This window comes from Rhea americana, unplaced genomic scaffold, assembly GCF_003343005.1.
Source record: "Rhea americana isolate MKP2758 unplaced genomic scaffold, rheAme1 scaffold_187, whole genome shotgun sequence".
NCBI classification, from domain to species: Eukaryota; Metazoa; Chordata; class Aves; order Rheiformes; family Rheidae; genus Rhea; species Rhea americana.
This window is the reverse complement of record NW_028186005.1, coordinates 292,457-304,875: the sequence shown is the minus strand read 5'-3', so window position 1 is coordinate 304,875 and position 12,419 is coordinate 292,457. Positions and strand designations below refer to the sequence as shown.

At 36.6% G+C, this 12,419-nt stretch overlaps 1 protein-coding gene across 1 annotated transcript in view; it reads left to right on the top strand.

Annotated features, from left to right (window-relative positions):
- KCNQ1 (potassium voltage-gated channel subfamily Q member 1) overlaps positions 1-12,419 on the top strand; it is a 372,989-nt gene that overhangs the window by 95,572 nt on the left and 264,998 nt on the right. The window contains exons 4-7 of the mRNA XM_085302186.1: positions 2,559-2,685; positions 4,433-4,511; positions 5,481-5,577; positions 6,213-6,353. Coding sequence (XP_085158312.1) covers positions 2,559-2,685; positions 4,433-4,511; positions 5,481-5,577; positions 6,213-6,353 — 444 coding nt within the window. The remainder of the gene's footprint in view (positions 1-2,558; positions 2,686-4,432; positions 4,512-5,480; positions 5,578-6,212; positions 6,354-12,419) is intronic.

Here is a 12,419-nt window from a genome sequence, read left to right as displayed (position 1 = left end):
CTTGGTGTAAGCCGACTGGTCGTTCCCCCCAGTCACTGGAGTCTATAGAACAATACATGTTCTCTAAGCTTGTCTGCGCGTCACGCAAAGAACTGGGTGGCAGTAACCATTGACTGCGTGGCTGTTGCAGTGTCTTTGGGACGGCCGCCGTTTGCATACTTGCCACTGTTCCTGTTACCCAATGAAMCACGGCGCGGCTTGAAAAAACACACACACACACGCTCGTCCGGATTTCCTACACAGAGAGTACGCACTTACTTTCTTTCTTTCTTTTTTTTTTTTTTTAAGCACAATCTCAAGTTTTCACTTTTTGCCTTCTTGCTAGAAAAATGAAACTGTGATTCTGAGAAGCCCACAGTTTTTGGTCAGAGTACTGTATGTTGTTTTCTTGTGCTAAAACATTAGCTCTTCTGTTCCATTTTTTGCTTCTGCTTTCAAGAATTTTGTTTTGTTTTGCTTTTGGTAATCTGCTTTTGGGGACATCTAGCCACTATTGTCTCTGCCAASGTGTATGATGTGAGACCATACATCCCGTGCTCAAATTACGTATTTGGAATGAAGGACGCTTTTTGCTCCCTGCAAGTTTGCTATTGTCTGCTGAGGGAGTTGCTTTCATAGGAGTGGTGAAAGATGTCTTAGCCTTCTGCGTGCGGAAGTGCATTTGGATATCAGAGTTTACTGAATAYGGCTTAGAAATGAATACAATCTCCTGATCAGAAAAGATAGCCTCTGATGCTTTATTTTGCTTTAATATCTTAGCAGAACTGAATGCAAAGCAGTACTCTTAGCTTCATGATTCAGTGCAGGTTCCTAAGTGGCACTAAATGAAATTGAATAAAAGGGAAATTTCATTGCATGCAAAGTTTCATTCTTAAGACATGGCCTTTCCTTAAAGTATCTGCTACAGATGGTCTTTCTTCAGATTTTGTGTCACTTTATTTCACTGAATATTTATTTAATAATACTCCAAATAAAAAAAAATCCTGAAGGGTTCTGAGGATTCCTTTTGGAAGCAAGCTGTGGAAGAGATTCTTGGCTGGACCAAAGGGATTGAGTTTCGTATTTATAACAACCAAGGATCTGGACAATTTCATTATGTCTTGGAAATCTAATTGGAGCGCAGTGACTATAAACAATTGTAATAGCTATTCGGCTGCATCTGACGTCATCTTGCACAGATTATGAGACTGTCAAAGCTAAGAAAAAGAGTCCTGGCTAATGTTCTCCCAGGTTTTCCGAAGTGTCACAGTCTCACTTGACACCACCCAACACCCTTTTATTGTCTACAACCCTGTTATTCTGTTGACAGTTCAGGGCAATGTCCTGTGTGTTTTTGAAGCTGATAGTATGACTCTCATTGGTCTTGATTGGGCTAGGGTTGCGTTGCACCTTTAGTATTTCTGTTAATTTAGAAAATAAGTATAGGTGCCATCTTCAGTCCCATTTTCCAATTTGTTATCATGAAAAACAGCAGCGAATACTGCAGAAATGTGAGAATGCTGGATAAAATATTAATTCACCACCATATCATCTTCTCGGCAGTTGTTCTTTGCATTAAATCACTCTATGTAATGAATAACTTGTTCTCTTAATCTGCATTATCCCTTCTGACTATAATACCTTATGATTGGCTTCTCTCTTTACAGTTTCCATATGCCACGTGGCGTRTGTTTTCGAGTAAAAGCCACAGTTACCATTCTGATTAGTAGTTTTCCCTTTTGCTTTGATAGAGAATGTGATCATCTAGTAATTGAGTGACTTATAGGAGGCATTGCACCTACCTGATACTTGAAGAAACTGTGTTGAAGATGCCATGGTCAACCAGTCTGAAGAAAACTGAGGTTTATCTGAACATTAACTAAGCTCCAGGTTTGACATAATTGTACCTCACTCTAATCAAGAGGGATGCCAGATGTCTTTGACRTTTATGGCTCTTTTAACACATTTCCGAAGTCATACCTCAGTGTAGGTCTGTGGTAAACACGGAACTCAATGCCAGCAATGGCTGGTACTGATAGGAAAAGCATGCATGATTTCTCCCCATATTTTCAGTGCACCTGGAAGCTGACATGTCAGTAACAGTGCCAGAAATGTTACTTTAATCCACCTAGGATTAAAGAAAGACAGGAAAAGCATAAATAAGTTGTTGGTTCAACTGGTATTGTAGATTGAAGGTGAAGTACACCTCTTAAGGAAATGAAACAAACTAACAAAATCCTCATCTTCTGATTACAGGCTATGCTTGTTTTTGTTGGCTCAGGCAGGAGACTTTCTGTTTGAATTGCAGAGGCCAAGTAAATTGGTGGAATGGTTTCAGTTTTAGCACGTGTAGATGAGCCAGGCTGCATGCAATTATGCTATTTAGGCTTGCTCTTCATCTTTTATATCCTTATGCTTACCAGTTTTCCTTTGTTGTTTTAGATCATATATAAACTTCATTCATAAAAATCATTTTTGCCTTCCAAATTTTACGTTTTAATCTTTCTTTAATATGTGCTGAGAAAAGATGAAAGATGTACAGCAGAAAATTAACCTAGTTCCCTTCCTGTTTCTTTTAGGAAATTGTATTAGTGGTATTCTTTGGAACTGAATATGTGGTTCGGTTATGGTCAGCAGGATGCCGCAGTAAATACGTCGGAATATGGGGAAGGCTTCGTTTTGCTAGGAAGCCTATTTCAATCATTGGTGAGTATACATGGCTTGCAGAGTTGTCATAAACACAGAGTAAAAGTCATCCTTGGAAGGTTTAAGAGAAACGGAATTTCCATAGCAGTTGTAGCCAGTTTAGAGCAAGAGGATTTGTCGTTAGTATTTATGTTCATCTGCATTTCCTTTTAAGAATCCATGACACTGTTATTTGAAAACAAACATAGTTTGGTTTGGTTTGCTGGAAAAGCAGTGTTTTCTTTTCAGAAGTGATCTGAAGCTTTGCCAGAAGTAAGTCTTGGCCACAGTCCTCTCTCCTGTGACCTCAGCATCCCAGACATTGTATAATAGCTAGAACTTTATTTTTTAAAGATACTGAAAAGCCTCTTTTTCCAGCATCCCTTTAAATATTTTAATATGAGTTTATTTAGCACCCTAATTTAGCCGCTTACTACGTGGTAGAGCATGATAGGTGTGCTTTTGTTAGTACTTTGTATACCTATTGGGTTAAAATAAGATTTTTAAAGAGGCATTCGGGAAGGGACACCTGACTCCCCCTGACATTCAATGCAGTTGTCTTCCTAACTGTCATCAGTGTCCTTAGAAATTGCATCCTTTCTGCTGTATATGTCACAACTCATGATTTTTTTTTTTAGAAAGCTTGTCCAGAGTTGAACAATTTCTATCTTAAGAAATGTAACCATCCAAATCAAGTTACATTTTTCTAATCAATATTGTAGATGTTGTGTAAAGACTCATACCCTGAAGCACTTACCTGATTTGTTTAATTTGTTTATATTGTATGGCAAGTGGAATTTTGTTATACAAGCATAGTAAGTAGCCTTTGATCTGTGACAGACAGTTATTTCCACCACTCAGCAATACTATTTGTTCTTGAGTAGGGAATTCTGTTCTTTGTAAACAATATATAAATTTTCTGGATGTAAATCATAAAATATTGTACTTGGGTATTTTTACAAACAGAATTCTTCAGTTTAGCTTCTCTATGCATATATATGAATAGCAGGTGAATCTCAGATGTTACTGAAAGTATAAAATGGCTTTGGCTGCTTCTTTGCATTCTATCCACAAATTCCTGTCTCTTGAGACCTAAAGCAGTACAGATTTTGAAGCATCTTCACACTGCTTTCAGCTTGTGAAGCAAAACAAAGTTCACCTTTCCCAGAGGCTTAGCAAAAACTTGTATTTTCTAAAATATAGAATTTATTTATAGAATAAARTACAATATTTCTAAGATATAGAATTCCTTTCCAGAATTTTAGTGCCTGTCCTAGGGCAATGACTAACTTAACGTAAATGAGACTCACACGCTGGTTTTAATTTTTCTTGCCCTTTTAGACCTGAACGGTTGAAACTATACAAAATCAAAGACTTCTGGGAAATAAAATCCCAAATCTCTACCAATAATAAAACAGTTTCTAAACCACCAGAGAAAACAGAAGAGATAATAGGTAGAAACTGGTGAAATTCCTCACAGGTTGTACCTAATATATAACCTAGTCTACTGAGGCTGTTTTATAATAACTCATATCACTCTTGTCACTCATCTAGAATGTGGCCATCTCAGACCTATCCTAACACTTCTATTATATGATACAATTATATTTTCCTTTTTTTTTATTACCCTGGGGATCTCTTGATATAAAATCCCAAATTTCAAGATGCAGAGTATTAAAGTAATATAAGCACTGGTTCTAGTAACAGTTTTGCAGAAGTATTGAAAGATACCACTAACTCATTTTTGCAATTGATGTTTATTTTCCAGATTTAATTGTAGTTGTTGCTTCCATGATAGTTCTTTGTGTGGGCTCTAAAGGTCAAGTCTTTGCAACCTCAGCTATCAGGTAATTTTACTCACTCAAACTGACAGCAGTATTTTCTTTTTTAAGGTATTATCTTTTCTTTTTTTGCCTTCTATGACAATTCTTACAGAGGGAAACCAGTCACTCCTCTGACATTCATGTAACAGTACAGATCACTAATCACTAGTTATATGGATGTGAAACAGAGTAATCCGATTAAGTTTCTTGTATTGGTTTTGTGRTTATTCTTTCATACTTTGTGACTTTTTTTTCAAGCTACTACTTCATAAAATGCCTCTGGTTATTCATTGTGAGTTCTTGATTGATTGAATGTACCCTGAGCTCAGAAATATCAAGCTATTAGGTTTTCTTGAATGAGAGAGTACAGAGCAGTGTACTGTGCTCTGCACACTAGGCTTGCATTGATTCTCTCGTTAAAAGTATTTCTTAAAATATTATTCCACTCAAATTGTTATCAATTTGAATGAATGACTTAGATTCTGAAGGTGAGGAATTCATATCTTTAGTTAGCTTTTTCTGTATGTTTTTCACCTCCTGGTGAGCAGATCAAATAAAAGCTGATGAATGGCTACTAGAGCATTCGCTGTCTGTGTCCAAAATTCCTGAATCCTTGAGTTATCCTTACCAACCGTGTATTTGAAGGTCCGATCTCCTTCTGCGCAGCCTCCCCGTGCTGTCTAAATAACAACTGCATGAAAGATGAGAGAATGGGATGAAAAGAGAAGAGCAAAGTCTACCATAATATACTGCACGTCTCCTTTTAAATAGKCCTTTGAATCACAGAATCATGAAATAGAGGTTGGAAGGGACCTCTAAAGATTGTCCAGTTCAAACTCCCCCACACACACACAGCCTCCCCCCGCTCCACTCAAAGCATGATCAGCTAGAGCAGATTTTCTTTGGAAGAGGCAGAGTTCCCTTTCCCCACTTTTTTTCCCCGTGTATTGTTAGCCTCTTCATTTAAAAATTCATTTAAAAATTGTATTCCAGGGGCATCCGTTTTCTGCAGATTTTGCGAATGCTGCATGTTGACCGTCAAGGTGGGACATGGAGGCTGTTGGGATCGGTAGTTTTTATACACAGACAAGTAAGTCAGAAAACTCTGAGGAACTTCATAATAATCAAAGCAAAAGTCCTTTTAATCAGAACAGCATGTATGCAGGCGTGCTGATGATGTCAAATATATTTACTGTGGAGACAGGCAATCATTTTACCAAATCTGTTTGTCCTACACTGTTCAAAGGACAAAAAGCTCCTAAAGGATGAAAATGTTCACTTATGCTATGTCAGACTTCCAATCTGCAATTTAAGTCAGTGTATTTAACCACAGAAGATGAGACTTTTCAAGATGAATTTGAATATTTCTAAAGAAATGTATCTAAGTTTCAGAGCTGTTTTCAGTGTGATGTTGTTTGCAAAATTTACTCAACCAATTTTTGATTACCAAAAAGTTGATCCATCATATTTGCAAGAGATGGACATCCAGTTGTGTTAGACGCYGTGTTTGAAATGTGCGTACTGGGCCAAGTCATCAGCTGCTGTAAATTCTTTTCTCATTGAACTGGGCACATGCTTGTTAATTTGCACAGCTGACAGTCTGTCCATGTTTATAAATTGCTGAAATTAACTTCTGTTCCAATTTTTGTTCCAAAAACATCAGTGACAGATAATTTAAATGCTCTCAACAGCATTGTAATGTTCTTATTTTGATTCTGTTTGCAGGAACTGATAACAACACTGTACATTGGTTTTCTGGGCCTGATTTTTTCCTCTTATTTTGTGTACCTGGCTGAAAAAGATGCTGTAAATGATTCTGGAGAAACAGAGTTTGGCAGCTATGCAGATGCCCTGTGGTGGGGTGTAGTAAGTATAGCAATTTCATATGTAATAAAAAGTAATTAACATACTCAAGTATATACCAATTGGAGTAAAGTTCAAGCAAGCATAGAGTAAGAACTGCACTTTGAAATGGCCTTTTGTTGATACAACAGACTTTCTGGTTTTGTATTGTATTAAAATGAGAAAATACTACAGTAAACACCAGTGCTTTAATTTTTTGTTTATATTCTTATATGATCCGAAGTGATCAAATTATACATAGAAGATGTAGAAACAGCTGTTCTTATTTTTTTATCTTGTCCTTTCTTCTGTTGCACCGGTTAACATTTTGCTGCCTCTCTCAAGGTAAATTTGACCTTCTGGTGTGGTAAAAGTCTTGCTGAATCAGGGCTAGCTGTGTGGGGGGTTTTTTTGTTGTTATTTGGGAGTTTCTTGTCTGTGTGTTGCATCCCATCTTGCTCAGAGGTATCTCAGATATATATAATGGGCTGCCACCCTTTATGGTGTTAATGTATTTTCACTTGTGGTAGTAAAGTTCTGTTTTGTTACCCTTCCTAATGACAGCTGGCTCTTTCTTTTTGTATTACGCTTACTTGTTTGGTAGTTTTATTCTGAGATTTGTATTTATATAAACATTTCAATTTTGTTTGCCTCTAGCTAGTAATGATTCCCCCTCTCTTTTTTCCCATGCGTTCTCAGTTTTCCAGTCTGTAGTTGTTTCCATTTCCTTTTCCTGTTAGAGTTCAATGAAAGTTATTTCTTGTAATCTGTTTTTCTTATCATTAGCATTTAAGCAGTGACACATTATTATCTGTTATAATTGTATAAGGTTTTCTTAATAAAATCATTAAGTACTCCAGGTCTTTAAATTGCATAGGCATTGCTAATGATTCAGCATTTGTATTTTCAAAAAGTCTGTTCTTCTAGTATCTTCTCTTTTGCTGTTTTAAATCATAATGCATTGATTTTTTTCATTAAAAATTAAAACTACCAGTAAGTCTCAGGCATAAGAAGCATAGGCCGAATACCTCTATTTAACCCATAGAACATATCTTCTTGAGGAATATTTTTGAAAAAATTCTGTTTGTATGTATGCTTATATTGTCTTTGTTCTACGAACAGTATGACGTGCTGTTTCAGGAAGGAAGTGCCTGTTGATGAACAACTCTGTTTCAGGTCTCCTTGTGCCAAAATTCCGATGTAGCCGTTTATGAATCCAGCAGTTTATCTTTTTGTTTAGATTGCTCTAAGATCTGCAACAGACTTTTTTTTTTTTTTTTCTGTTTCTGTCTGCCATAATTAGATATAGCTTCTTTTAGGATCAAAAAACTTGCTGTACTGCACAAGGAAATGGCTTTCTGGTAAGCAACTTTTCAATGCCTTAAAATCATCATAGCATTTATATTTCTCAATACAGGGCTCAGACTCAAGAGTGGCAGATGTAGTCACATTTAAAAACACATGCTGCCATTGGTCTTAGCATTTCAATAAGTCAGACCAGACTTATTGAAAATACAGTGAAGACTTCTATGGAAGCAATAAGATCTGTTAGGATATAGAAATGTCTCTTCCTTCAGAAAATTAGTCAGCTAATAGACTAGTCAGTTACTTTGTCTTTCTAGTTATGATAAATTTATTCAATCAGTAGGTTTAGTGATGATCATATTCTTTCTCTGTTGTAAGATCTATTATATTGCAGGATGCCATTAAAAGTGCGATAACATGTTAAAAGAATCACTAATGTAGCTTTGTTAAYGTTAAACACAGCAGAATTTAGCTCCTTTGTTCTGCACTGAAAGCAGAAGCTACACTTCTGCTATAATAAAAGCATTTAGCAAAACAAAATTGAGGTGAATTTAAAGTCCATCCATTTCTGGAATTTTGCTACTGTAATATTCTTCATGCTGTCCTTTAGAAAAAGGTCCTGTAAAGTCGGGACGATGTCTTAAAGTACCAGAATGCTCCTTAATAAAGGTCTCAAACTTATTTGGAAAACGTCCTCAAAAAGATGAGTTCCCAGAAGTTTGTTATGTTTTAACCAGAAGTTTCAGAATTGCTTAAGCACCACAAATTCTGGTCATTAAAAACCTCCCCCCATTTGTGTTTCACCAGCCTTGTAGAAGAGGGTATCTCTCAATTCTGTTTCAGAGGCCAACATAGATGTATGATCTGTTTGGCATATAGCTGATCTTAGTTCACCTGAGACTTGCTTAGCTTATGTAGTAYAGAATACTAAAGGAAAAACACTTAGTAACATTTTTACAACCCCCTTTTCACCCTACAACACTCCATATTTTTTGTTATCTCAATGCATGTCTACCCTGCTAAACAAGTTCTTTGGGTAATTGCAGYAGAGTATGTAGCATAGTATAGTATAGAGCAGACTGTATAAAAGATCTGTGTTACCACTACTAAACTGCATCTGGAACTGGGTACTTTTATATTACTTTGCTTTGCCAAGTATAGACATACMCATAGGGTGCATAACTTCTAGCTAGATGTTCTTTATTGTCATTTATAAGTCTCTATTACTTTTCCTTATCCTTATGTAAATTTGCCYCTTGTGCTTCACTCGAATTTTGTGGAGTACTCAAGGCTGTAGTCATTGGCCATACCAGTCTGCAGGCTGCTTGGGCAAACCTGAGGTTACTTTGTGCATGGAGGGTTTTTTGGTATTACTGCTATTCTTGAATGCAGCACATGTATAAATCTGCTGATGAATGCACATCTATGTATTTCAAAAGAAAAGGTAGTTATCTGTAGATAAAATACAAGTAACTTGATACATCCCTCTGCTTCCCAGTACAAGTATTCAAAGTTATTCTGGTTGTATTGCCCTCCATGTGCAGATTTTCACTCTTACAACCTAGTATAGGTTCTAGACAATAAAAACAACAAGTTGGGGGAGGGGGAAGAAATGTTAAATGTTCTCATCAACTGGTCAAAGATGATCTCCTTCAGGAAGTGTTACTGACTCACTACCTCCTTTTTCTTTCTTCTTGAGTATTGAATTGAATCATGCCTCAGGCAAGCTGAAGGAGCCCTCCTTTTGATATCCATTGGATGATACACTATTTTCAACCTTCACATCTGAACAAACATCCTTCAGGAAAACCATTATGTGGATTGTGCTGACTACAGTGTCTGTGATCATGAGCACCGTTTGCCACAATCAATTATGGAATATAGCCATGTGAGGATATTATAGGATGCCCATTCCTTTGAACTGGATCTAGCAATTGTCTGCAAGTACCAGCTTAGTTAAGAGTTTCCTATTCCTTTAATTCAGAGATACGTCGTTTCTCACCAAGGACCGTATTCAACAAAATTTTTTAAACTACGATTACTTCTAATCATGCATAAAACTTCATTCCTATTTATCAAAGCCTATAAGCATGTGTCTAAGGTAGATTGAAAATCAAAATGGTTTAAGAGCTTTGAAAAACTGCAAGGAATACAACTTGACATTGTGCATGTTTATAAATGTTTATAAATGTTTTGCTAAATTAGAAAGGTTTGATTTAGTATATAAATAACTGAATATAAGTGTTAAAAACAGACACAGAAAAAGAGATTTGTATTATTCAGAACCCTTTTTTCATCTCTAAATTTAAAAAGCTGTTGAGGACTCTGTGCTGACTCCAGTGTTAGACATGGGAAGACACTTCATTGCTGCTCTTTTTGTGCTTTACAGGCCAATAATACCAGCTATAAGCCTATTCTTTCTTTTTTTCTTCCATTTTTGGGGATGAAAATTTTTTTTCAGACTTTGTGGAGGAAGGGCTTGGAAGATGGGAGGGTTAGTATTTCTAAGTACTGTTCTCATGCAGTCCGTACATCTCACAACTTACCTTCTCATCTCTGAAGTTTAACTCCAAGAGCAATTCCAAATACTTTTTCATCCTCTCTTAATAAAGTTATGTAGGGTAGATGTGAAGAAACCTTTCAAAATTCTTGTTTCCAAAATACAGATGAAGATAGTCTTACATTTAAAAAGTCTTGAGACTTTTTTCTCAATTCCTCCTTAATCCTCCTTTAGTCTAGAAGAATCAAAAAAATTTTAACAGATTTTTCCATTTGATGGAACAAAAATAAATAATTTCTAGAAACTTACCATTTTCTAGGCCAGAATCTAGGAAAAAAATCACAATTAAGGACCTGCACTTTCAGTCATACTTCAGAACTTAATAGATTAGGCTTTGGTTGAACTGGCCATGTAGCAGCCTGAAGCAAACTGCAGTGATTTTTTTCTCCATTATATAGAATTATTCTCCTATGAGGATGTTTTAAAACTTCCATTCCAACGTGTATTTGTTTATCTTGTATGTGTTTAAGCACCCTTCCCCCACCCCACCCTTTTTGTAATACCTAGATAATGCTGTTTCTTTTTGGCATATATATGAATATCATTACAGTATGTAAGTATTGTTACATTTTGCTATGTGTAATATAGTACTAAAGCTGAATAGGAAAAAAGAAAAGCTGCRAAGTTTCCACAAACACTTCACAAATTATAGTTAGGATATCTGTGTCTGTTGCTGGCTTTCCTCACTATTTCCTTCTGTATCACAGCAGAGATTTAGAGGTTATTACGTGGACTGAGTGTTTTGTTTCCTGACAGTTTTTTGTGCAGAAATGGTCTGTTGCACAAAGGCTAGATAACAGAAACACCATTACTGTAGGTTTCGAGAACTCTGTGTGCCTGAGTTCCATGCGGGAAAGGTCGAATCCAATATTCAGAACTGGCTGTTGATTTTTGTGGGCAGTTTGACCAGTGGTGGCCAGCAGACCTCCCCCTATGTCCCATTCATCTGATAATAAGCAGRGAAGGGCTGAGCTGGCATACTGCAACCTACAGTGACCCAAAGAAAGAAAGTGGCTATTGCTGTACTCTCAAATCTAAAAACTAACAACGGATTAGTTATCAGGCTAAGATACAAAGCTGCTGGTATCTCCAGTGAATTTTACTGCATGTGTACATGTATGATTATATGGTTTACTACTGTATTTGGTTCTAAAACTGTCCATTAACTCCCAAGTAAAAATGATCAGCATGCTTTTGTGATATATGTTACCATTATATAATAATGTCCTTTAGAGAATTTTGATGCATAAATACCATCTTCTTAGGAGGTTTTAAGTCTTTGTCAAGATGATTTTCTCCTAATTTAGTTTTGCTTGTATTTTGATAGTGGTGTTTGGGGGGGGGGAGGGGAGATAAAAATAATCGGATGAACACTGACTATGCTCATATTTTCACTAATAATGAACAATTCTCTTTACCCTTATGCAATAAAGTTTCTGTCCTGTATCTTGTCATCCTTGAGAAGGACTTCTAGGATGGTCAAGGGGATGGATAGCCTATTTTGTGAAAGTGAGTGAAAACAGCTTTCATTTTATGAGACCAAGTAACCTAGAGAAGGAACTTAGGGGYCTTTGTAGTGTGCTGTGTTGCAGATGTGTTTACTGCAGGAGGGTCAGGCAACAGAAGAGTGGAGGGGAATAGAGTAATTGAGAGCATACGATAATAGAAGAGGAAAACCAGGTTGGAAACCTCTCATTCAGAAATGCCTAGAGAAATGTCTGTTACCATCAGAAGCGTGAAGTTCTGGAGTAACCTCCCAGTAGGAAAAGTGCAGTTGCATTTTTTAAGAGATAGTGAATGAAATGATGTAATATGGCTGACTTGAAAGAGCCAGAAACTAAGACTATCAGCCAGGAAATCCCTTTAAACTTTGTGTTCTTGCTAAGTTAATTAAAGCTGCTGTGGTTTCCTTTTTCAAAGCACTTAAAAAGTGACTTTGCAAATGTAGACTTGCTCAATGCTTAATTTTCATCAGTTGTTTTTTAAGACTTGTAGTTTTATCTTCTTTTACTGAGATCTCACAAGTGGGGATGTTTGGTTTGGGTCACCATTTGATTAGGAGGGTTAGTGTGCTCAGCAGATGTTGTAGGAGCTGATGCTGATGGCTGAAAGTGATACCTTGAGGAAGCATTAAACTAAGATCCCAGAGCAATTGCTAGATGGCAGTGAGGATCTATCACTGGGGAGGCATAAAATTATGTTACTTTTATTAAGTGAGGTGTTGA